We start from the raw sequence: 27,007 nt of genomic DNA, 5'->3' as shown, positions 1-27,007 counted from the left end.
GTTTGCTTTTTCGTCGCGAGTGGGCAATGATGATTTCCCTCCCGGGCCTCATCTAGGTTGGAGTTTGCTTCTTTGATACTGGATGGAGGGGCTTTTTCCCCTTTAGGTTGGGGAAAACGAGGATTCCTATGTACATCCGCAAGAAGTGAGCCTTAGGCATGGATATACCCTGCCACGGGGCTTCCCCCAGCAGTAGGTTTGGATTTGTTAGCGCAGTGACCCTTAAACCAAATGAAATCCCAATGCCATCCTGTTGAAAATCAATTTCCTTCCCAAACTCTCTTGAAACACGAGGATCTGTTCAGAGAAGTATCCATTGATCCTTATCACACCATTCCCAGTTCTTACCCCTTTCTTTCTGAACCCAGATCAAGCACCTATTGAACTAGATCCCATCCATCCCAAGAGGGAGTCCAACCAAACGTGTGTCCGGGTGTTTAAAGCTTCCCATTCCCGTGTGCCAAGCGCAAGGTTGACTTGAGCTACCTATGGGCTGTAGCTGATGCATCTGACAACAGCGAGTAGCAGAACTGTTGGGTTTGCTCCTGACTGGGGCTGCTCTGTGCTGCCTGCAGACAGAACAGGGTTAGGGGTGAATAAAGCAGCCTTTCTGCACAACAGCCTTGGCTGGAGCTTGCGTCTTCAGATCCAGCATCATGGATGTAGCAGATGGATGCGTTTAGCCCACCTGATAGATGCCATGACCTAGCGATGGGGAAGGCTGGTGAATGACAGTCAGACTGACTCCGAGTCTCACCATGAGGGGTCATTCACAAGTGTGAATAAATGAATGGGGACCAGAAGGGTCTTTTTTGTCTCTTCCCTTTCCTCCTTGAGTATTTTTTCCCTTTTTTTCCTTTTTTTTTTTTTTCCTAGAAAAGCTGAAATTCCTATTTATTTCCAACAGCACTGAAGGAAGTACTTGGCAAAGCATTTCTTCATCTGCTACAAATGTACATGCTTATGGGAACCCCTGGACATTCATAGGCCTGCAGCTACAAGGTGGGTTACCAACTTCCATAGAGAGAGTCGCATTGTGAGAACTGATCCTGACGGTCAACAGGGAGCCAGAGCTCTGGCTCAAGTGACCAAACCTACTCCTATGTGTCACAAAGGCAGGTTGTGCTATAGGAGAACAGCTACGTGAGGGTGTGCAAACGTTGGGGAACCTCGTGGGGGTCCTGTGAAGGCGAGGAGAAAGCATGGAGAAATGCAGCCAGTGCATTCCTTGGAAGGCTGATTCCCATCCTGCTTGTCCGATGGGTTGAGTTTTGCCTTAGCAACCACTGCTACTGGAAGTGATGGTGTTGGGAGCTGACAAGAGGGAGGAAGCGCTCTGCATCTCCTTCACTACGAGGTTGGAAGGCACCTGCTGCTTATTCCGGACAGGAAAACAGACTCCAACAATCCACATGGAAACGTTTCTGGGGTGAAAGGATGCAATTTACGGGAAAACCAAACGCATCAGTGGGAACCACGTCAAACTGACAGCAGCAAGGAGCCCGAGCGGAATGGGTGTAGGGAGATGGATACACTGCTGGTGTCCAGGAACCTTCCTTTGGAAAGCAGCATTGACTGGCACTGCTGGATGGCAGAGCCGTTAACTCAATAGCCAGTATTAGCCTAAACTGAATGCAAAGACTCTTCCGTCAACCGTACCTTTCCCAGATTCCCTTCCTCATGGCCAGGAACTCCTCTGTTGCCAGTTATTCCTTGTCCTCAGGGGATGAGGTCCAAGCCTTGTGCCATTCCGCCTGCTGTATTTCCCATGCCATTCCCTAGTGGCGCTCCGTTCTCATTCACCTGCACTGCCGCATGCCAACATACACGGATCCAGGGACTACTCCTCCCATCCAGACCCTCCGAGGTGACACCGCCTTCCCTTCTCCAACTCATGGTCCATGGGAACAGTTCTCCTTGGATTTACCAGGTTCCTGTACTTGCAGGCCTGCTGTTATCATCACCCACTTGGCAGCTGGGATGGGAGCAGCTTTCTCTCATACCTTGAGTCTTGTCCCAGTGCCTTTGTGCAGTAGCTGCCTGGGATGACTGCACTGGGAAGAGTCTCTTGCAGTTGTCCCCTAGGGAGAATTGGCCTTCCTGGAGAGCTTGCTCTAGTTTTCCATTTCTTTGTTTCCAATATATCCTGGAATGGCCATGGGAAGCGTTGGGGACAAAGAAGGGGGAAGAGCCTTGCTGCAATGGGACTCAAGTTACTTGCCTTGTTCTGCAGTCTCTTGGCTGCTCTTATTTGATTGGTGGCACTGATGCACGGGGGATTTGAACAATAACAGAAATCTAAAGGACAAAGACAACCCCAAAGTCACCCATTCCAAACCCAATCCAGCTTCCTCTACCCCCCTCCCACCCCCCCCTCCACCCCCCCCACTGATGGATGTGGTACAGTACTGCTGACAAAGCCCCTCGGATGCTTGTGGAAGAGATGGGAACAGGGCTGAACCCCCCATTAGACTGCAGGGCGAGGGGGGGGCCGGGATGGAGGGGGGGCCCTGTTGGGTGGGGGGGCTTGGGGGGGTGGGGGGAGTGGGGGGAGCGTGGAGGAGGGGGATGGGGTGTGTGGGGTGGGGGAGCTGGGTGGAGGGGGGGTGTAGATGGGTGCTGGGGGTGGGGGGGTGTAGATGGGTGCTGGGGGGGGGGATGATGAGGGGTATGCGTTGTTGAGCGGGTATTTGGGGGGGGCCTCTGTGTTCTTCACTCTGGTGAAGTTGATGCAGCGGCCCTAAAAGGAGAGAGAAGAAAGCGGGAGATCAGTGATGGAGGCAACAGCATCCCAAGTGAGATACCTGCATCCCTGGTACCAGTTGTGCACCTTGTTCATCTCCAAAGCAAGAGATCAGTGATGGAGGCAACAGCATCCCAAGTGAGATACCTGCATCCCTGGTACCCGCTGTGCACCTTGTTCATCTCCAAAGCAAGAGATCAGTGATGGAGGCAACAGCATCCCAGGTGAGTGACCTGCATCCCTGGTACCAGTTGTGCACCTTGTTCATCTCCAAAGTGGGAGATCAGTGATGGAGGCAACAGCATCCCAAGTGAGATGCCTGCATCCCTCATACCAGTTGTGCACCTTGTTCGTCTCCAAAGCAAGAGATCAGTGATGGAGGCAACAGCATCCCAGGTGAGCAACCTGCATCCCTCATACCAGTTGTGCACTTTGTTCATCTCCTCAGAGATGGATGTTATAAGAGTAAATCCAAGAGATTAAACCCCAACCACAGCTCTTACAGAGGAGGGTGAAATCCTCCCATACACTTTTCTAGCCCCGGGATCATCAAATCCTTCCCACTGAAGCCGCAAGGACCGGCAAGAGCCAGCTCTTGTTCTGCTCCTGCTCTTCAGAGCTGGCATCTGAGTCAGCACAACCCAAGATGCCTCTTGCCAAACCTTGGTCTTAAACACCCACCAGCATGGATCTGGACTTTGCACCTTCAGAGCCTCCCTCTCCTTCAAATACCTGGCTTTTGGGTCTGATTTCGAACCATTTAGCAGGCAAAAAGGGGAGATTTCTTTAACTGAGTTGGGTTTCTTGCTCCATTCTTCACTAGGGTGCCTTGGACATTCTAGCGCTCATGGGAAGCCAGTAAACTGCTGTTCTTGCTCTTTGGTGCTAAGCTACAGTTTGTTGTCCATTTTAAAACAAAACCTTTGCCCTCTGACTTCTTTTTTCCCCTTCTAAGTTCCACCTGCAACCGATCCCACTGTAAATACCCGACTGTCAGGATCAGCACTACTGCATCGTGGCTTCATTCCTTCAGATATGAAATCATCCCATCATTCTGAGCCCATGCTTTGCTTTTGGATCCCTGAGTGAGAGCTTATTTTCTGTTCTCCTCTTTCCTCTCCCAAAGTAAATGTTTTGCCTGGTGGAAATCTGCCAAATGGAGCATCCTGTGCAGGATGGAGCAGATCTGTCGGGGTAACAACATCATGCATTTTAACCCTCTGCACGGCTCTGTACCTCCTCCCTCTGTGAAGAGGGACCCACAGGGAGCTAAGGGAGATGCTGGTAGAAAGGAGAAGGATTTGACAGGGATGAGAGGAGCTGGCGTGGAAGGGGCTGATGTATGCAGGCAGCTCCTCTCTGAGAGCTCTGCCGGTTCCAGCATCACAGTGTGGATGTGAAGGAACATCTGTGTGAGCTGAGGGCAGTGCAGAGCAGCTGAGTGCAAGCAAAGGGCAGCTTAGGGAAACCAGGATCTCAGAGCTGCATCACGTTGGAGAGGAGAGCATCAGCATGGCTCAGCCCCAGCTTCCTGTCAGCAGGAAGAGCCTCTGGTTTCAACTCCAGCTCTCCTCGAGGAACCAGACTGCAGGGCAGAGCAGAGACCCACTACAGGACAGGAATGCACCCATGGTAATGCCCTCCTTGAGGATTAACTCAGTTAAGGCTTGTCCCGACAGCAGGACAATTAGAGGGGAAAGGGGGAAGAGGCTTGAGCGCTGCTCGTGCACCGTGTGTGCAGTGGGGACGCGGTCTCCATCCCTTCCATAGGACAAAACACCAACACAAAATGAAACTCCAGGGTGGACAAATCCCTCTGCAGCATCCCAGGGCCTGGTGCTGCCCAAAGCTGGGCACCAGCTGGAAGGCTGAGGAGGCCTGAAATAAACCACAGCATCCCAGACTGGTTTGGGTTGGAAGGGACCTTAAAGCTCATCCAGCTCCAACCCAGGGACCCCTTCCACTGGAGCAGCTTGCTCCAAGCCCCTGTGTCCAACCTGGCCTTGAGCACTGCCAGGGATGGGGCATTCACCACTTCCCTCAGGACCCTCAGAACATCCATCCATCATCCATCCATCCATCCATCCATCCATCATCCATCCATCCATCATCCATCCATCCATCATCCATCCATCCATCCATCCATCCATCCATCCATCATCCATCCATCCATCATCCATCCATCCATCCATCCATCCATCATCCATCCATCCATCCATCCATCCATCCATCATCCATCCATCCATCCATCCATCCATCCATCCATCCATCCATCCATCCATCCATCCATCCATCCATCATCCATCCATCCATCCATCCATCCATCATCCATCCATCCATCCATCCATCCATCCATCCATCCATCCGCATCAGTGTCAGCTCCCAGTGCCCCGGGTTCTGTTTGTTCTTTGCGGTGTCTCTGCTTTAACATCATTTTAATGCACTTGGCTGTGGTTTTAAGCAAACCCTGTGGGGCAAACCAGCTGAGCGAGGGGAAGTCTGCACCAAGATGAACCAATCCCACTCAGCCCCCCACCCACCCAGGAATGTTTTCCTTGTTCCAGTGCCACGTCTCCTGCAATGCAAATTCAGGCGCTTCAGATCGCGCCTTGCACGGGGTTTGTTGTCTCTATTTATGATGAGAATAAACTAAACCCGCACAGAAAGCAGCAGTCCAGGAACCCCAGCCAGAGAACAAGAAGTTGCAATTGTTTTTGTGTGGAAGGATGCTCTGTCTGGATGCTCCGGGAGTGAGGTTATGGTGCTGCTGGTCCAAATGGAACTGAGCACCGCCCTTAGAGCAGTTAAGAGGATGCAGTGAGGCTTTGAAATCACTGGGTTTGGGGCCTGGGGACTAAAAGCAGTGCCATTGCCATAAACAAGGTATTAACAATTCCTACCAGTGTATAGCTGCATGGTGTTTACACTAGGGTCTGCAGTCAGCTATGACCTGGTGAGCCTCTGGTCATGAATGACTGCTCATACCCATGGCTGATGGGAGCTCCTTTTCTCCAGTAATAGGATTGCTTTGGAATTAGAGCTCTTTTTCAGCCTCCACTTGGTAACTGCTTAAACAGGGGCTTTGTGGACAAGGTTTAACAAGGAGCTGGCCTGGAATCTGAGCAGGATTAGATGCTTCGATGCAGAGGAGATGACTGAAAGCACTGGGGAGCAGACATGGGAGCCAGACCTAACCCAGGGCTAGCACAGCACAGATGCCTCTTCCCCATTCCCTTGTCCATTACATGGTCCAGCTTCAGAGTTCAAACCTTCTTCTCCTTAAACCAGGATGGAGCTGCCTTTTCCTCAGCTCAAGCATGCCATTCCCTATCTATCTCCTCCTATTTCCTTTGCTGCCTGGGTCAGCTGCTCTGCAGTGCTGGGGTTTAAAAAGAGGCACTGGAAAAGATATGGTCCTTAATGTATGGGTAATGCAAACCTTCCATAAACAACATCCTGGGGTACCCTCTTGGTATGAGAAAGAAACAAGAAATCCAGGAATGAAGAGAAAGAGAAAGAAAAAGGGAAAGAAAGAGACAAAAAGCTGTGACTTGATGCCTGATTCTGACTCAAATAAAAGCTTTTGGGAGGGACTGGCCAAATGAATAGGAGGCAAACATTAAATCTACTCAATACCGTGACAGTTACCACTGGTGTCTGCAAAGAGGTGATTTACAAACTGTAGCTACTTTGCAAGCAAAGCACATACATGGATGTGAGAAACTAATGCTAAGTGCTCCAAGCCCTCCTTCCCAAGGATCCGGGTGCTCAAGTCGAACCCAGTCCAGGGATGAAGCTCCCACAAACATCTGTGAGGGTGATGATGAGGAGGAACATGGATGGAGGCAGTGACCTGGCCCTGTGCCTGTCCACAGCCTGCAAGAGCCAAGTGGCACAGAGAAACACTGCGGCAGCCAGCGTGGTGGGGATGCTCTCCCATGAAAGTGGTCCTTGCTTAGGGTGCTTCATGTGTCCCTTTGTGCATGGATAAAGGTGCTACTGGGAAAGGACCAGGGTGAGAATCATCAGTATCTGCGTCCAACCAATGTGTTAGCATTTGGGATCAGCACTGGTTGGGTTCCCAATGGGTTTTGCTGCTCTGAATCTTATCAAAGTAACCCCTCCATATCCCAGGTGGCTTCCATGAGCTTGAGGTCTCCCTGTCTGCAAGGCCTGGCCTGCTTTTAAATCACACAGGAGTGTCTGGAGACAGCATTGGGGAGCTGTAGAGAGGCTTCTGGGCTTTGTCAGCCAGGTCTCTGTGAGCTCAGTGTGTGTGGAGCATGGTGGAAACAGTGATACAGCTACCTGCCTAGCCCTGAGTCACCAAACAGCTATTCACACTGCCTCACTGCGTGATACAGCATCGCTGCAACAGAACCATTCCCATCTGTGCCTCGTTACACAGAGCTCATAAGCCATTCCCAAGCCATTCCTGCCACCTTGGCCACTTGATAAGTAAGAAATTGGAGGCTTGACCTGTTTTATCCCCAGAATATGAGGAAGACATCCAGTGATGAGATCACTCCAACAGGGCTCTAATAACCTGGTCTCTTAAGGCAGAGGTAGCACTGAAAACTATGGACTGTTATGGTTTTACCTAAAAAGAAGGCAAAACCCTGTGGAAAGTGCTGCAGGGTGGTAAAGTTTGGAGCAAAATGCAGGCATTCTGTTGGGTCTCAGTGCTGGATTTGACTCTAATTCCCAGGAATAGAGCAGTACAAAATGGTGTTTCCTTCTGAAGCCAGTAAGGAGGTGGGATTTGCCCCAGGGAAGTGATAACCACCTTAACCAACTTAGTGACAAGTAATCTTGCACATGGCCACTGAGCTCGTTATAGCAGAGGCAGTTTCCTGCAGTGCAGACAAGCATCCTTAAGTCAGAAAGGTAAAAAGAAGCAATATCCTAATGTTCTTCAATGCCTTCCTATGGGCTGGTCTGTTCAGATGTTGAAGCAAGGGGTTGTATTTGTATTTATATGATCCTGTTCTAGTCAAGCAGCCCAAGAGGAAACTGGACACCATGAAGTATTGCAGCTTTAGCAGAACCGCCATAGGATCTGGAATAAGTAAGAGTCTATTTAGAGTATCAGCTCAGTCATGTTGGCTTATGACTAAAGCTTGCCTATACCTATATATATGCATGTGTGTTATATGTCTATATATGTACATATATAGATGTATATACTGCGCATCTGAGGGGTCTGCCAATTCAACCTCCACTTCAGGTCTTACTCATAAGCTTACTCATAACTTCTCATCCATGCCTGGCTCTTCAAACCTGCCACTACCCAGATGCTGCCATTGCTCTGCTAGAGCCCAGATGCTGCCCATTGCTCTGCTAGAACCCAGATGCTGCCCATTGCTCTGCCACAACCCAGATGCTGCCCATTGCTCTGCTAGAACCCAGATCCTGCCCATTGCTCTGCCACAACCCAGATGCTGCCCATTGCTCTGCTAGAACCCAGATCCTGCCCATTGCTCTGCCACTACCCAGATGCTGCCCATTGCTCTGCTAGAACCCAGATGCTGCCCATTGCTCTGCTAGAGCCCAGATCCTGCCCATTGCTCTGCCACAACCCAGATGCTGCCCATTGCTCTGCCACAGCCCAGATGCTGCCCATTGCTCTGCTAGAGCCCAGATGCTGCCCATTGCTCTGCTAGAGACCAGATGCTGCCCATTGCTCTGCCACAACCCAGATTCTGCCCATTGCTCTACCACAACCCAGGTGCTGCCCATTGCTCGGCCACCTCTGGTTCTTGCTGTCATCTCTAACTACACTCTGCAGGGCTGACCCAGCTGGGGAGCCTACTGCAAAGAAACCATAGAGCAAACTCCTCCAGGACATGGAACAAGATGATACCGGCTTCAACCTTGCCAAATCTCAGCGTGGGAATGAGCTTCATAACCTCAACCTTTGGCTCATGCCGGAGTTTGGGAGCGTGGCTCCTTCAGTGAGGAGCGGGCATTTGTGTGTCAGCAAACAGAGCTGATGGCTTTAGCAGGAGCTGCTTTTGGCTGATGGACGCTGTGGGGTGGGTGTCATTTCCAGGAAGATCTGGTCATCTTTCCCATTGTCTTTCTGGAAAGAGGGAGCTAGACATGGAGAAATGAGGAGCGACACAAGAGAGGCACTGCCTTGTGTAGGGCTGGGATGGCTCCTCTGCAGCATGAACAGCAGACTGACCGGCATGAGAAGAAGAGAAAGCATGGACTAAAACATGAAACAGGTGCTTTTGGCAGCAAGAACGGGAACAATTAACCAGGGTCGTGGAGAAACATCCGTCTGGAGAGCAAGAAAGAGCCGGTGGGATCGTGCAGCCTGCAGGCATCAGTGATCCCAGTGGGGATTGCTCTGGGTGCAATTTGTGTTTGGGCAAAGACAGGGCATGGTACAGGACACAGCTCAGAGAATCATCGCATCCCAGACTGGGTTGGGTTGGAAGGGACCTTAGAGCTCATCCAGCTCCAACCCATGCCATAGGCAGGGACACCTTCCACTGGAGCAGCTTGCTCCAAGCCGGAGCTCAAAGCTCTGTCTTATTTAGTGGGAAGCAATTCCCATCCCTGCAATCCCTGTTTGCTGGATTTGCCTTGGCTTCCGAGGCAGATCTCTGACCGTCAATGCTAAAGGCATAAGCTTGTCATTCTGGTCAGGGGAAATGTTGCCTGGATAGAGATAGGACTGGGGTGCTCCCCGATGAGCTCTCTGCTCCCTGCTTCCCAAGCAGAGCTCCAGCAGTGCAGGAGCCAGCTCCATGCTCTGGTTTTACAGTGAGGAGCAGTCTGCAGTAATCCTGCAGGCCGAGGAGCGGATCACTGGGCTTTTGGCTTTGGAGCTGTTAGTTCCAGGAAAAACAGCTAATGTTTAGGTTAACTTTTCCATGGCTATTAATGGAAAACCACAGTGCACTGGGATGTGCGGAAAGGTTGCAATTTGGGTCTCAAGCACTAAAGCCCATCAACAGGAATCCCAGAACCATTTGTGTTAGAAGGTCCCTCTGGAGATGATCCAGACGATGCCAGAGCAGGGCACACAGGAACGTGCCCATGATGGGTTTGGGATGGCTCCAGAGAGGGAGACTCCACAACCCCCTTGGGCAGCCTGTGCTCTGACACCCTCAATGTAAAGAAGTTCTTGCTCGTGTTGAGGTGACACTTGTTGCGGTTCAGTTTATGGCCATTGCTCCTCATCCTTTCACTGGGTACCATTGGGAAGAGTCCGTCCCCATCATCCTGGCACCTCCCTTGGAGATACTGATCTGCACTGATGGGATCCCCTCTTGGTCTGCTCTTCTCCAGACTAACCAGGCCCAGCTCCTGCAATTTCTGCTTACAGGAGAGATGCTCTTATCTTCAAGGTTATACTGAAATATGGCTTAAACAACAGTTCCTTACTAGTGCCTGTGTGCTTTTGAGTCTGCAGGAGGAAGAATCATTGAGCAAGTAGCAACAGCAATGTGTAGTTGTGTGTGGGGTGACTTGGGAGTCAACACAACTGGGTTTATTCCCAGGTGTGAGAAGGGAATGTGGTCCAGTATTTACAGCAGGGGGATTTGAAGCTGTACCTCCTGGTTTCATAGAATCACAGAATGGTTTGGGTTGGAAAGGACCTTAAGGTCATCCAGTTCCAACCCTCTTGCCATGGGCAGGGATGATCTTTTGTTTCAGGAGGAGGTTTCTATTCGTGATGCTGTGGTATGAAATCAGATACTGGAAAGCTGCATTTCCTTATCTATAAATCAGGCTCCTGATTTAAAACAAGAGAGGATCCAGGGGACTTCCCAGGGTGACACATTTTGCCCCCGTGCTTTGTGCTGTTCATGGTTCATCAGTAATACCCACTAATGCCATAGTAATACCCAGCCTGTGCCCTGTTACATCTTGGCTACTCCACAGTGCAACAGATTTCATGACTCCAGTGATCTCAGTGGAGGTTTGTGTGGCAGAATTTGGTCCTCAGTATCCAGCTATGAACAAAGAATTAAGGCTACGGGGATGCTTTCACATCCCTGCTTGGCAGGATCGAGGCCTTCATGAAAAGGGTCATGAGGATGGGCTGATATAACCCAGAGTCTGAACTCTGGGTTATCAGATATCAGGATATCTGAACTCAGGTTTCAGCTGCACAAAATACCCCCAGTGAAGCCTGAAATCCAGTCAATTTGAGATTTGGGCATTCCACTGTGATATTAAAGCATGAGTAGGGCATTGAGGGGCAGAGGGAGCTTGGGTTCACAAACAGCACTTTTCTGTCAGGAAGATTCATGCACTTTGGCTGTGAATTTGGCTTATTTCATCCTCTGCCTGTTCTGGTTATATTCAGATCAAGTTTTTATGTCAGCACATGCACATACACATGCGTTCTTCCTTTCATAGTGAGAAAGAACCACCGGGATTACTTTAATGGGGACATGTTCATGTACTTCGTAGCCTCATTCTCTTGTCACAGCTGACCACAATCTGTACCAGAACTGTATCACCGAGATCTAACAAGAGCTGAGCTCACATCATTGCACCAGAAACATGCACAACTCAACAAGGTCTGGAGAAAGCTCCTTTCCCTGCATCTTCATCCTGGCTTGCACAAGGAACCCGTGGCTGCCCCATCCCTGGCAGCGTTCAAGGCCTGGTTGGATGGGGCTTGGAGCAAGCTGCTCCAGTGGAAGATGGAATTGGATGAAGGTTGGAATTGGATGAGCTTTAAGGTCTCTTCCAACCCAAACCAGTCTGGGATTCTGGGATCCATTACTTTAGGTAGGCTACATCTTTCCACACGTGGTTTGTTCTGCTGCTTCTCCACATTTATACCACCTATTCCTATATTTCCCTTGACAAACACAAAATGGAAACACAATTCTTGCAATGCAATAACGATGAAAACATCATTTGCTCCCAGATTGAGAGCTCCTGGCCAAGGCTGAGCCTGGAACACATTTGGATAATCTCATCAATTCCTGACACAACAATGTTTTCCAAGGAAATGCAGCTTCAGCTTTGAAGACAATCTGATTATTTGGCTCCTGGGCTTAGTTATTGCTTTGGTCCATTCTCATAGTGATAAGGTGATCTAAAAAATAGATGTATTTTTACATCACCCCAACGTGATGATGGTTCAGATGTAAAAATAACCCCATTAATGCTGACAAGAATGCAAACCTAGGCTCCTGGGAATGCGAGGAGACCACAGGAATCCCATGTGACTCTGACTTCCTCCCCTTATTGGAACCATCTGTGCCTGTTGGTAACCTCAGGCCACTGCCAGGTTTGACTCCAAAGAAAAAAGAATTTCACAGCCTTTTAGTGCATCTCAGCCTCTCTCGTGCCCTTCAAAACAGGGCCTGAGCATCCCTCTCCTTTCCTTCTGCTTCGGGAGAAAAGAGGCATCTTTAAAAGCCTTCAGCAAACCAGACCAATGTCCCTACAGGACAAAGCCCCTCTCCAGGTTCCCTGCAGCCCCTTTAGGCACTGGAGCTGCTCTAAGGTCTCCCCTTCAGGAGCCTTCTCTTCTCCAGGCTGCCCCAGCCCAGCTCTCTCAGCCTGGCTCCAGAGCAGAGCTGCTCAAGCCCTCACAGCATCCCCATGGCCTCCTCTGGACTCATTCCAACAGCTCTATATTGTGCTTCTTTACATGTATTTCTATACCTGCAGCCCTCGTGCAAGGCATCTCAACCTTGATTAAAGGTTTCAGGGCAAGAACAGACAAGAGGCAAAGAGATTCTTTGAGGTCACGCAGAGGGGGAGGACTGGGATCTAAGCTCCAATACCCACATTATCCACTGCAGTGTATATAGATTGCAAACGTCTCAGTCATTGCCCTTGAACCAGTGTCCTGTTAGAGAGTAAAGGGGACTTCAGGACATCTTTCTTGACAGTGTGAATGGTACCTGGGAGGCCGTGTGGGCTCCAGCAGATAAACAGCATTCATTAGTGAAGCCAGTGTTTGAAGCTGGATCCGTGTTCCAAGGGATCTTTCTGAACAGCTCAGCTCATGTGCTGGCAAGGGATAAAGTAACTGATTATAGCAAGGGATTGCTTCTATATGAAAATGATGTAACCCTGGGACTATGTCCAAGCCCTTTGCAGGCTCCAAAGCAAACAGAGATGCCTTTCAGTGACTGTTCATCTGGCTTCACTTGGGTATGGTGACCAGTGAGTGAATTAAGGTGCCCATTCGACACCATGGAGGCTGAAAAGTGATGCCTTCTTTTCTTCAGGAAAGAAAAGGAAAGAGGTACAAATTGCTTCTGAAACAGCTCCTTTTGTAGCTTGCAGTAAGATCTTATGGTCAAAGCCTCCTGTGTATAAATCTCATGGTCTGACTATTTATCCAGCCTCAGAATGCACCATGGGGTGGGTTCTTAAGCAGACGGCTCCATTTGAGCCTGCTGGTTCCTCTAAGATGCTTTGCTGGTCCCTGCTTCTCTCATTCCCAGGGCACATCCATGCTGGAAGGGCTGCTCCAGCTGGCAGCCTGTGTGCAGCTGGCAGTGTGGGCATGAGAGCGTGCTGCTGAGTGACTCTGAATGCTTATTCAGCTGGAGTTGTGAAATCTACACTGCATGTCTACACATGGTACCATTGAGACCGAGCTTGCTGGTCTGGACCTCCTTGGGGACAGAGCACCCTCGACTGCCTCCATCCCTGCAGAGGACCTGGATGGGAGCACACACGGCAGCTCCCTGGGAAAGGATGGCACTGGGATGCAGCTGGGAAAAGCTGCCTTGGGCAGCACTACCTCAAAGCCCTGCATCCGACTGCCTGGAGCTTCCCTTCTGTAACTGATGAGGCTGGGTTCACACATCATGGTCTTGACCATCTGGGTCTCCACTTTAAAGGCTTGGGGTTGTCAATATGTGTTCTGATGGGCCCCTTTGCTGCCAAGCTGGGCAGAGCACTCCTTTCCCTTCACTTCCCAATAGAACAGGATCAAATCCAAACTTGCCAATGGACAGCTATGAAAGCCTGCAGCATCGCCACTGAAGATTTTGCAGCCTGGTGAGGATCAAGCCTGTCCTTGCTGTGTCCCTGGTCCAAAGGAGCTATTAGGAATCACATGGAGAAGCCACAGGAATTTGGAGCTGAGCTCACCACTGCCAAAACAACTGTTACAGCTCTATCCTGCTGGCAAACCCTACACCAGGAGCACATGGGCTGGGGAGCATCTCAGTGGCTGTGTGTGAACGTGCAGGGCTGCCTGGGTGTGAATGTATTCTACACTGTTGTCCTTTAGCATCTCCTCCACTAGGAATAACTAAATCCAGGCCAAATGGCCTCATTCTGCATGCCAGATGTGTCCATGCTGCCATCCCCATCATTCAGCACTGACCTCCCCACTGGATTTCCACTCCCACCAAAGCACTAACGTGTTTTACCAGCTAATATTTGATGTTTGCTGATTTGGGGAGAAGCCACCAGCCTTGAAGGAGCCTGAATCATGCAGCCTTTGGAGCCTAAGGTTTGGACATGCATTTACCATCCTCTTTGAGGAGCAGCGGCGCAGAGAAGGATGGAGGGAGCCTGGAAGGGACCAGGGATCAAACAGCCCTTGGAGTCTCTCTGTATTTAGTGAGGGGCAACTTTCTGCTTCTCTTTTTGACTGCTTTGGCTCCCAAGGCACAGCTCCAGCACAACCACTTTGCATCTGCATACGGGACAGCGAGGTTGGACAGGCTAAATCTAGCACCCAAATCATGGGGAACGTCTGCAGCAAGATGGGAGATGGCTCAGAAACAGTAAAACTGAGCCCAGTGCTTGAAAGCCAGGTTGGAAGTAGGGGAACAAACCCCCATCCTTTTGCTGAGGATCCTGCCTAATCCTGCCCCTTCAGCTGTGTAAACTGATGGAAGTCTTGTCCATGCTTTACTCCTATTGGGTTTGCCTCTGCTCTCGGGGTGACATCACCTGGTACCTCTGCCTCTACTGGAAAGGAAAGAACACGAACGGCTCACTTCAAGCCTGGCAGTGATTTCAAGCAGCAAGAGGGTCACCAAACCACACAGGCTCAGAGTTTTGCTGACACGAAGGCAAACCCATGTTGTAAGAGCAGGAAGTCTGAGCAGCGCTTCCCATCTACACAGGAGGGTGCCCCAGCATCTGCAGTTGGTTATTGGACAGCAAGAGGGATTTTAGCAGCTATAAACATGGGTGCACGTGCACCTTTCACACAGAATGATGCTTGCAGCAGAGTCAGAGATCCTTTATGGCACAATAGTCATAAAGAGATTGATTTGGTCTGGGGCTGGATCATAGAACACCTGGAAGGGCTAATGCTGTGATTGCGTATGCTGCAGGATACAGAACCACATGTCTGAGAGATACAGCACCAAAAGGGGACAGAGTCTGTTGTCTGTGGCAGTAATCATAGAACCCTGGAATGGTCTGGGTTGGAAGGGACCTTAAAGCTCATCCAGTTCCAACCCCTTCCACTAGAGCAGCTTGCTCCAAGCCACATCCAACATGGCCTAATACACTATGAAACTGCTGTTCACTCAGTCAGCTTCAGTTGAGCTGCTCTGGGTTTTCCCCAGTGGCATCTTTCATGTGAGTAATCTCAGCTTGTCGAGTGAGAACAGTGATTGACACCACAGGCATCCTTCAGTCCCAGATTCCTGGGGGGGAATCACCAGGCAGTGGCAATCTGTGCTATGAGAGCTTCTCTCCCAGACATCACCATCACACTCAGCAAAGACATTTTAGCAAGGAATAGTAATATTAAATAATAAATATTAAATAATAAATAACTAAATAATAAGTAAAATATTAAACCTCTGAATCTCCATCCTTAAAGATATCAAAAACTGGGGATTGGGAACAGCTCTGGGGTACGGGGTGTAGGCATCTAAATTGCAGGGAGTTAGGGGATGCCTGGTGGCTGCCAGAGAGATTTCAATTCACCCCCATTGTGTGCCTTGAGCACACAACCCCTGCGTGTCTGATGGTGCTCAGAGCTGGGCACAACACATGAGTGTGTGTTGGTCACTTTAGTGCTCAGAGACAGCAGGAACTGTCCTGGTATTGATTAGGAAGCACCCTGATGTTTAATTCCTCTGAAGAGGAGGAGATTCCTACCTTGGACATGAGCTGTAGCCCTTTAGTGTCCTGCTGCCATAGACAGCATCATTCCTGTAAGGTGGCATTAGCCTGTTCTCTTCAATGGCTTCTGTTTCCACCCACAATTAGCACACATGAATGGACAGAGGTTTGCATGAAGCTGGTTTTTACTGGCAAGAGATGGAAATACTCCCTCTGTCTCGCACAGCAAACCCCATTCTGTAAACTTTGCCTTGTGCAGGTGTCCAGAAAGTTTGAATTTATGTAGCATTCACGTATATTGAGAGCTTTATTTCAGAATATGAGTTTAATCAATAAAAATAGGCAGGAATATTGCCTACTGCTCCTTAGAAGGATGTATTACTTGGCTGCAGCTATGTTACCCAAGCAAGACTCATCCAAGTCTGTGTTATCTAAGGCACGGTACCTTGTCTCCTGGCTGTGGGCGCATCACAGACACACGGTCGTAACCCTTCCGCAGCAAGACCCAGAGAGCATCCAGCTTGCCCTGCAATCCAAAGGAACATGGTGTTATCTTCGGAGCAAGAACAAGTGCAAGGTACACAGCTTAGACCTACGTGTTTGATACTCAGCCATTGCCTGTGCTTGTACAAGGTGCTGGAGTCAATGGTTTCCCTCACAGGAACCCGAATTGGCTGCAAGTGCAAAGGAAGAGGCTTTAAGGGGGCAATAAGCAGGAATGGCCGAGAGCCAACAGCATCCATGTGTCTTTATGTATTCTGAAAACCCCCAAAGGTAATAGGGGAATGGCTTTAAACTGGCAGAGGGGTGGTTTAGATTGATAAGATCCTTCTGTGACCCTGGTTCTCCGGTATCTAAAGACTCAATGCATTCACTGTGCACTCTTCCTGTCATGGGGACAGAGTCTTTCTTTTCCCTTTTCAAGAAGCCACTGGGAGTGTAATCCTCTTTGAGACCTTCGTTCCTCAACCAGTGCATTGAGCCAAAGGTTCAAAGCTTGTTTGGGATTTGGAGGGATAGACGGGTGGAGACACACACGCAGAATGACTGCAAAGAGGTATTTCCATAGGATACTGGGGGAAAGACTTCCAAGGTGAGAGCCAGGAAAGTAATCCTCACAGGAAGAAGCAAGCAACTCCTCTGTCAGCCTCTTCTTGGACAGCACAACCCCTCAGACCTGAGGGAAGCCATCCCTGTCCATCCCAATCCATCTTTCTGCTTCCATGAGAGCTAGTTCAACCTCTTGATCCCCTGTCACCTCTGACAACTTAAGAACTAAATACCTTTTGCTGCCTTTTCTCCTTTAGGAAACCAAAGGGAAAATTACAACTTTCCATGGAACAAAAGCATCTTTTTTTACTCTCCAGTCCTCATTTCCAAGACTCTACCAAGATTTCTTGGGAAAAGCTCCATCTTTGGGAGTCTGAATGGAGCTTCAGGCTCTGTCTGGGACATCTTAGTGGAAGAGAGGGAGAATGCATCACGGAAAGGATGATGTTGGCTGAAGCAATGTGAATGGCAATGCATTCACTTGGGAATACGAATACCTCTATGCTCTAGTCTATGCTCTAGTGCATGGGCTGTGTCTCTGTTTAGGAACTCCTTTGCAATCGGTCCCTTGGGGGGGAAAAAAGGTCTGGAAGCAAAGAAAGCTTTGAGTCCTACTGGGAATGAAGTCCAGAAAGAAGAAACAATCGGGGCAGAGGGCAAATGAAGGAGGGCACAGCTTCAGCCATTGCTTTATCATGAGGAATGCATCCTCTTCCTGAAGTAGTGGCTGCCCTTGGACCTCTTCTAGGCAGGAAGCTGTGCATGGGAGGGAGAAGGTTAGCAAATGGGCCAGGGACACAAGGCTTTGTCACTGCTTGAGTAACCTCCCCTTAGGATTCACTTGAGGTTTCCTTCTGAGAGCATCAGTTGCTGCTCCAACCTCAGCCTTGAGGCAGGTCCTGCAGGTGAGCTTTGAGGGATGAACAGCTTGTGGTCCTTTCTGCATTGGTTTTTAGACATGATTTGCACCTATGTTTTGTGCTGCCCCTTCCTCTGTAGGATGAAGGGAGGATTTGGCAAGCTCCTTAGGACTTGGATTGTTTGCACTGACTTTACAGTCTGTTGCAATGATATTTTTAAAGCAGGATCATCAGTTGGCACCGTGCTAAGAAGTAACAGCAGCAAATCAGAATCATACCAGTAATAACAACCACAATCTGTTTGGTGTCAGCAGCCACGCTTGGGAGCAAATAAATCTGTGGAGCATTCCAAGCAGCCTTCTCCCCACTCTCAGCTCTCTACTTACATTGTAGACGTTACTCTGGGTAGAGTTAACAGAGAGAGGGAGGTAAAACTCCATTAGATAACCTGGCAAAAGGCAGAATGCTCTAAGTAAAGGCTGGCACTTGCACTACATGGGGAAAAGGAGGTGTGTTGGCCAGCAAATGGCCCCAGAATGTGGATTTCCTCTTTGTCAGATCCAAGCTACGCCGGTTCCCTGCTCCTGAGATCTAATTCTCTGCCTTCCTCTTTTACTAAGGATCTCATTTAAGTAACCTGTTACAGGTGTGTTAATCTCCCTTCCAAAGAGGTGTTCCAACCAGTGCAGTGGAGAGGGTGGAAATTCAACATCTGCTCCTAGCAGTGCACTTGGAGCATGGGGATGAGGGCAAATCTAAGCTCTCAGGAGGCATTTCCTATGGGTGAGGTCAGGCAGTCTGTGAAATGCTCCCCCCTAAGGGAGCCCCAGACTGCAAAAAGCCATAGATACAGGATGGATTCGAGCTCACAGTCCTGCTTGGCTGGGACTGCAGTCCCAGGGACCCAAAAGGCCCCTCACCTCCCTCTGCCTGATGACTGCTGAGCTTCCCTGTATAACACAATGCAAGTTCCCCTCCATGTGCTCACATCCTCAGGGCAAGAGCTTCTCCCACGAGTGCTGATGCACTTTGCTGCTTCCTTACCGAGAGGAACTGCAGGACCCCTGCTTCATAGGAATGATCCCCTCTGGATCTGATGAGTGCTCATGATTGCAGGTGGGGTAAGCGCTGGATGCTTTATCCCATCTGCATCCACTGCCTTTTGGGTGCAGTTCAATTGGGGGTGTGGTGGCAATTAATGATTAGGTACATTCTTGTCCACAGGCTGTTAAACCCTGCCCAGATGTGGAACACTGCAGGGCTATGGGAGTATTTGGATAAGGGCTCTTGGACTGGAACTGCATGCAATCTGAATGGTGGATAAGAGATATTACTAAAGGAATTGGGAATATCACCCATGAGGTACTCCTGATATCTGTAAGCTTCCTTATGACTGAATTCTTGGTGTAACAAAGCCAAAGCTGTTCCTAGGCAGAGGCAGAGCTGAACTTGAACCCTACATGCATTGAATCTTTTCTCCAAGCCTCTCTTGGCCACCAGGGAACTTCCAGCTGGGAGACAGATTTGCAATGAACTCGTCTCCTCTGCTCAGAGCTGATTTCCTACCATGCAGAATAAGCTCTGCAAACGAACTCTCCTGAGCCTGCAATCCAACAGCATGAACTGGTGCGGGAAGATGGGAGAAACTCAGCACTATCTTCTATGGGAAAGGAGCCAGCTCTCAGCTGATGATCTCAGGTAGTTGTACCCATGTGGATTGCAGGGCTCAAATCAGTGTTTCTGTCAGCTCCTTGGTGGCTGAGGTATAGCTTTGTGTGCTGTGAGCCCTTCTGACCGCGGCATGCAACAAGCACTGAGCTGTGTCTCTCAGCTCTATGAGGTCATTTCCATGAGCACAGAGTAGGAGTGAAAATCCCCCAGATGGGACAAAGTGTGCGTTACAAATGCTTCACACCGATGCAAAACGGGGAGGAGATGCCTTTAGGAACAAGGGAGCAGCTATACGGGGTGGTGCTTAGTGCGTTCCCACTCCAAACTGCACACATTGACTCTCAAACCTGTCCCACTGTGGGAATGAAAAACCTCCATGAGCACATGTTGAAGTCATTATAACACCACCGAAATGACTCCTTGGTCAGCTCTGTTTAGTAGATGATAATCTTTAAGGGGGGAAAGAGAGAAGGCACTGGACCAGGTTCTCAGAGGCTCACATTTCCGGATCCTCCGGAAACCACTCTTCCTCCCCTGAGCATCCTTGCCATTCCCATTGCTGGATTTGACCCAGCTGCAAGATCAATGACTGAGGCGAGCCAAAACATGACTCACCCAAATCCCTATAGGCACTGCTTGGAGCTGATCAGTAACCAGATACAACACAGGGAAACCTGGGTGTACTGCGAGGTAGCCTATCCGCACTGCAATAACCTGGCTAACACAGTGTGTCTGACTAGAGACTGCTGCTGGGGAGGAAGAACACAGGAGAACAAACCCTCTCTTTTCCAGCAGTGAGGCACTTTCTCATTCCCCAGCATGAAGTTTAAGGTGAGCTCTACACACCAAAACGTTTACTCCATATGTTACACCCTCTTTGCAGACTACTTGCAGATAAATTGCCTGTTAAAGGTTTCTAAGGCATTAACTAGCATCTCCACTTTGAAATGAGATCCAAGCTCCAGTGGTGTGAGGTCTGCACTTGGATATGAATTCGTGTTATCACAGAATGGGTTGGGTTGGAAGGGAGCTTAAAGCTCTTCCAGTTCCAACCAGGGACACCTTCCACTGGAGCAACTTGCTCCAAGCCCCTGTGTCCAGCCTGGCCTTGAACACTGCCAGGGATGCTCTTTATGCCCTCCATCTCAAGGCATATGCAGTGTGGACTAAAGGGAGGTGCAGTCAATCCATAAGAACTTCATTGAACTTAGCTGAACCACCAGAAGTGCTCAGGATCCTGTTCTGCTCCAAGCAAGCAATGCAACCCCAAAACCTCACCAACCTGGTAAGAAATACCCATTGCCCCATGTAGCTCCTTCCTATAGTCCCTCCCTAGGCACATGTCCAGAGGGACTCCCTCATGCACATCAGCATCTTGAGATCACGGGTTTGTGGCCAGTTCTATATCTTAGCCTTAAACCACTTAAGACTGCATAGAAACACCCCATGATGTACAAGGCTGGGCTTACCTTGATTGGGGAGTACCACTTCCGAGGAGAGGAAGGCCTGCGCATGTTGTTCGCCAGGTTCCTGGGTTCAGGGAACTCGTATTCCTGCTCTGGCATCTTCACCCTGGCGTTCTTGGCTTTCTCTAACTTGGCACCTTCTTCTGTGGAGCCCTTTTCTCCCCAGCGCACCTGGAAAGATGCATCAGGGCACGTTACAAGGGTGGCTGTTACATCCCTTGGCCATACTTTCCCAGTGTCCAAATGGGAGGTGAAGAGCAATGCTAAGAAGCTTGTTTCGAGCCAGAATCCTACTGTACTGAAGAAAAGAAGATGGTCCCAAACTTGAGGAATCTACTTTTGGCTCTCAAATATCCCTCTGTGAAAAATAACCTGGGCTCAGGTGTACAAAGAAAAGCTTAAAGGAGTTTGTGCCTATCTATCTCCTGAGTTTCTTGCTGGGTAATTGCAGGGGGATAGCACACCAGTAATTCTCTGGATACACAAACTGGAATCTAATTACCTCCATTCGTTTGATGCCACCAACTCCACGTCCACCATAATAAGAGGCATCTACTGTTGGCCATTTCTTTTTCGGAAGCCCATCATCATCTTCCTCCTACAAAACAAAAGGAAGGGATTACGCTGTTGGGAAGCATGACTAGAGATGGAAAGGAATAAACAGCCAGAGGCTATGTGGTCCTCTGAGCCTGCTAGAACCAGACCAGGCAAGGTTCTGGTCTCCACTGGTTATTCTCTAGAGGATGTACACTCATGAAGAGAAAATGCTTCATGACATAAACACCCACCACTTGAAAGGTCCAGCCCAACTCCAGCCCCAACGTGATCCTTGCACTCACACACCCCCCTCTTTGTTTTGTGTTTCTTAAGGAGACAATGTCTTTCATCATCCTTTAATCCAGGGGAGTAAATTGTCTCCGAGCTGCCAACCCATTGAAGCAGGCACCAAAGCCTTACTCAGCACAGTGCAAGAGCTGGGGTCTTTGGGGTGCACGTTGGGTGATGTGCAAGCCATGAGTGGTGATAGCAGGGGCTTGCCTCCTCCTTGCCATCCCTTTGCTTGTGCCTGTGGCTGGGGAGAGAAGAGCGTCTGCCCTGCACCATGGTTCCCCATGTGGAGGAACCCCCAATGAAACCATCCTATGGTCATTCAGATTTGACAGAAGGAAGGGGAAAAACAAGGAATCAAGGCAAATTTCCTCCTGAGTGAAGGCAAATTAGGAGTACACTTGGAAACAACCCCAGTGTGGATGTTCAACAGGGAGATGAAGCGTTTTGAGATGAGATGGACAAGTATAATAGGATGGAAAAGTCTAATGGAAGAGTTATAAGAATGGAGCTTTTAGAAGAATGAGCTCTGCTAAAGAGGCTGCCCATGGAAGTCCATGGGGCTTCAGGGAGGGTCGTGGCTTATGGCAGCAGAAAGCCAAGCATAAACGTGATGTACATGGTGTACAGGGTTGGATGTGTTTTACCCCTGCATAGTGCAGGCAGAAACCTATCACCATACATAGAGTTCAACGTGCTCAGGACCTTCACGATGACATTCGCACACAGCCAAATGAATAGATCAAGAATATCTCCTTAAGGAGTCTATCTAAAGTCCTAGTGAGTGGATTCTATATATTCTACACTATATATATTCTATGTAGGAGTCTATATATTCTTCACTCTTTGTTGCACTATAGAACAGCTCCATATATTCCCTGACCTATAGGAGTGCCTTTGCCTTTAATCCCTGCAGTTGCGGCCATGAGCTGGCAAAGCAGAAACGCAGAGTTCATCAGAAACGTGAAGTATTTCCTGTGAAAATGGGGAGAGAAATGAAAAATGCTCCTTTCCCTCCCCCCCCCTTCTTTAATTTTTCACAGGGATTTGGCAAACCTCCAAGAAACGGAGCTTTCCAAAATCCGAAAAGCCAAAAATACTTGGGAATGGAGGGAAAACTGGAAAAGCAGAGGGGGGAAGAGGAAAGACCCAAGACCAACTCTGCTTTTCACGGCAAACAAAAGCATTTCTGTTTCTGCAGTGCAAAATGCGTCCTACTCGAAAGGAAGGGTGAACAATTGGGCCATAAACACCCAGGTTCTTCTCCCTCCCAGCTGAGCCCTTTCTCTCCCTCTGCTTAGAGCTGCCGAGGCTCCTTTGCTGCAACCCAAGAACTTAGTATCTCTGCATGAAGTTTTCCATGAGGACTTCTTTAAGAAGCAGGAATCGAAGCCATCGAAATAGTTTCCTTCAGCAATTCCCTTTCTCTCTGTGCAGCTCAGCACAGACCGGACTTCTCACAACAGGAAATACCAAGGTTTAGGAAATCTTCCCCACAAGCCCTTAAAAGCCCCGTGCGAGTCACTTGAATGGGAGATAGGAGCCTCCTGCCAGAACAACAACCGAAAGAGCACACGCACAGAAAGGCAGCCCTGGACACATGGAAAACAAAGGAGTCACAAGCTCCCTTCAGGAGGAGCCTGTTTACATGCTCTGAAGGCAATGGGAGGTTTTGCAACACTAGCAGAAAGGAAGAAAACCCCACCAGTGATGTCCTACACGCTTGGCAAATGCGCTCGCATTGCACGTGAGCGGTGGAAGGGAAGACATTGGGAATGCGGGGGACAGGGAGTAGAGAGGCAGCAGGAAAATGTGAAGGAATCACAGCATTCCAGCCTGGTTTGTGTTAAAGGGACCTTAAAGCTCATCCATCTCCAGCCCCTGCCATGAGCAGCTTGCTCCAAGACCCTATGTCCAACCTGGCCTTGAACACTGCCAGGGATGGGGCAGCCACAGCTTCTCTGCCCCATTCCCAAGGGCTGACCCAATAAACCAGGGCTGAATTCTTGCATCCTGGCTCGGTTTTGCCCATACTTTGCTACATTTCACTCCAATGGGGTTTTTGCCTGAGGGAGAACTGCAAAAGGATCCTCATCTCCAACCCAGCAGCACTGTAAAAACCAGCCCCGGAAAATTCAAGTGCATTTAAGGATGCTGGAAAGTGACTGTGCAGAACTTGGCATCTCTCCACCCCTAAATTCTGCTTTAGATGGAGCTAGAGTTTCTCTTAAAGAAGCAGAAGAAGCAGGACAGAGCCACAGTTCCCAGTCAAGAGCTGCAGCTCCAGAGCTGCTGGGTTCAGAAAACAAAGGTCTCTGTTTATCTCCATGCTCTATACTTTGACCCTGACCTGAGAGAACCTCATCTGTGGGTAACACAAGGATAATTCAGGCTCCACTGGGGAGATATGAACCACTCCGGGTGAGACCCAAACTGAATCTGGCTAGATATGAAAATAAAAAGCTTGGAATACTTCCCCCTCTCCCCACCCTTCTAATTGCTTTCACAGTTGCCTGAATGCTGTCAGGGTTTAGCACTTACAAAGAGCTCGGACACGACAAGACAGTCATTCCTTTGGGGAAGAGGCATTACCATCTAGCTACAGCGGAGGAAACAGGAAGGTGAATGCGCTGTTCTCGAGGCTTCTGGCTCATCTCTGCCTCCTTGTTCTCCGAACACCAGGCTCAGTTCTAAATCCCATCATCTCGTCTAAATCTCATCTCTGATGCCAAGGTGCTGTTACCCTTTAAAGACACCTTGCTTGGCTCTCTAAAGCTTCCTCTCTGTGGTGGAAGGTTTTCCTTGTTGCTCTGTGCCAGGCATCTGAATCCCAACTGCATCCACTCATCGCTTTGGGTTTCTTGTATCCCTGCCTGTCACTGGCCCAAGCCAGCAAACTATCAGCAAAAAGCAGTGCCAGGTCACACGAGCATCCGAGAGAGGATGCTCTGCTGGTGCTCTACTAAGGAGCAGGCTGAAGATGTTCTTCTGATGAAGAAGAAAGGGTGTTGAGCTATTGCTCCTCCATAGCTCAGATGCTGAGCTACACAAAGATGAAATAAGGTCTCATAATGACAAAGGAATTAACCCTGGTGCTCCCACTGCAACTCTGATGTGATCAAACCCAGCTTCCGCAGCCCTACACCCACAGTTTGCTTGGGCCTGCCTAGATATTGCATGTGAATCTAGCTATGAAACTCCAAACCATGGTGTCACACCTACGCCTCATCTGTTGCCAATAGCATCCCCAAGCTTCTAAATGCCTTGAAAGGTTCTTTTCTCCTCCTCCCATACCTCCCCAACTCCCTGTGAAAGGGGAGCAGAGGGGAGGGAAGGAGCTGGCACACCACTGTGACCTGGCTTTGCTTCAGGAACAACAGAATGAATTTCCTGTGTCTACAAAACATTCCAGATCCTTTCTCTGGAGCTTGTTTTGCTGTCTCCCCAGCAAGGCTTTTCAGGAAGGGAGAGGAAAACCATTGGGAAGAGATCCATAAACACCAAGAAGTGGGGGTGCAAGCAGCAAGCGGAGCAGATAACCCCCTTTCAGCCATTCTCTGGCCTCATGAATGTTCAGAGATGAGTTCACAAAGATCAAAGTGATTCAAGCTGAACGTGTGGGATGTCCTCACAGAAGAGGAGGCTCCTTAAGGGGAGACCTCAGAGCAACTCCAGTGCCTAAAGAGGCTACAGGAAACCTGGAGAGGGGCTTTGGACAAGGGATGTAGGCACAGGACAAGGGGAATGGCTTTAGCTTGCCAGAGGGGAGATTAACCTCCCAACCCAAACCAAGCTGTGGTTCTATGATGAGTGGTTTCATGTATTGGCTCAACAACAGCTGCTCTGCAGTGAGTTCACTTCTTCCTGTTCATGCTGCCTCCCATGACAGCGATAACCACCTTCAGCATCTCATGTCTGTGCTGCTGAATGCTCCTTTCTCCCCAGGACTTTGCTCTGTGTGTGCTTGCTTTGGTGCATGCAGGCAAGATGACAACAGAAGAATTACCCAGTTTCAGGCTGGTTGGTGGCTTGGCTCTGGGGCCATGTTAAGGGTGACTCCGGAGCTTGGGTGACAGAGCAGCAGGGAAAAAACAGGTCTGAGTGATGAGGCCCTGGTCACTTCATAGATCTCCTGCCTGGCTTTGCCCTCTGTCTGTAGACAGAGTCTGTTCTGTGGGCCTGACTAGCAGCAGACTCCGGCATGGGTCAGTCAGATGTTAGATGCTGCAGAGCGCTGCAGGTTGGGGGTTTCTCATGCAGAAGATGGTTTGCTATTGTGAGAACCAGCTTCAGCTTCATGGCGAGCTCCTGGTCAGAAACTGGTTGGAGTTGAGGAGGACTTGTTCCAATAAGCCCAGTGTTGAAAGAGAAGGGACACGTTAACAAAAGCAACCGTGTGTTCCTCCAACGCAGCTAGCAGAAGCCTTCCTATTCACTGGAGGTAAAGGAATGTGGGTTTGATCCACCAACAATGACTAATCTCAGGCCAGAAAGGTGCTCACAGGCTCCTGCAGGCATCCACCTCTTCCCATTGGCATTAACTCAGTCCTTCCTGGCTGTAAGTGAAACCATCTGGGCTTCCCTCCCCAGCATCCTGCACTGGGGGGCTGAGTTCACAACAGTCACAATTCCTGAATGAATCCATTGGAAGTTTCTATCCAGTAATGGTTTCCTTCATCAACAGTGAACGTGGCTCCAGGAGGTCTCAAAAGACCTTTAAAGCTCAATAAGATCTCGGACAGCTTTGACAGCAATGCTCCTTTCCTTGCATTGTTCCAGTATAATGCATTCTCCTTGCAGTGCAAGGACATATGGGCCTCAGCTCCCAGTTCTGCTGAGGCAACAATTCCTCTTCTCTTTCTTTCTTTGCCAAGATTTTGGGGAGATGTGAAAGACAAATGATCTTACTGCAGGTGTCATGCTGCTGCTGAAGGGATTAGCACTCCTTATGCTGGAGATCATACAATACTTGGGGTTGGAAAGGACCTTAAATTCATCTACTTCCAATCCCCCTGTCATAGGCAGGAGCTCCTGGATGATCTTATGGCCCTTTCCAACCCAAATCATTCCGTGATTCTATGACTGGATTGAGCTGAGGGGATGTGCTCTGGTAGAAAGTACATGTGAAAGTCTACCATCAGACCAGTCCCTACAATGTTGGTGATGTTGTTATAACCAAAGCTCCCCATCCCAGGGTCCCAAAGCAGTAAGAACAATAGCTAAAATATAATTTATCTTGTATTAACAAGGAAGCAGGTGAAGAATGGGTACAAGTTGATGCCATTCTTCAGGCACTGTGCAGGGCCTGATTCTGGGTACAGCCAAAGCCTGGTCTGCAGTTAGGCCACCACCTA

General features: G+C 49.4%; 1 protein-coding gene across 1 annotated transcript in view; it reads right to left on the bottom strand.

Annotated features, from left to right (window-relative positions):
• Window positions 1–1,702: 1,702 nt before the first annotated feature.
• Window positions 1,703–27,007, bottom strand: part of ANTXR1 (ANTXR cell adhesion molecule 1) — a 75,473-nt gene continuing 50,168 nt past the window's right edge. The window contains exons 15-18 of the mRNA XM_061348215.1: window positions 21,328–21,423; window positions 20,829–20,996; window positions 16,224–16,304; window positions 1,703–2,740 (exon numbers count right to left, since the gene is read on the bottom strand). Of these exons, the coding sequence (XP_061204199.1) occupies window positions 2,468–2,740; window positions 16,224–16,304; window positions 20,829–20,996; window positions 21,328–21,423 (618 nt within the window). The 3' untranslated portion in view covers window positions 1,703–2,467. The remainder of the gene's footprint in view (window positions 2,741–16,223; window positions 16,305–20,828; window positions 20,997–21,327; window positions 21,424–27,007) is intronic.

The sequence above is a fragment of the Neopsephotus bourkii genome, unplaced genomic scaffold (assembly GCF_033783945.1).
Source record: "Neopsephotus bourkii isolate Nb327-2 ecotype Australia unplaced genomic scaffold, CSIRO-AGI_Nbou_v1 NB_346, whole genome shotgun sequence".
Classification (NCBI taxonomy): domain Eukaryota; kingdom Metazoa; phylum Chordata; class Aves; order Psittaciformes; family Psittacidae; genus Neopsephotus; species Neopsephotus bourkii.
This window is presented reverse-complemented; position numbering and strand designations above follow the sequence as displayed.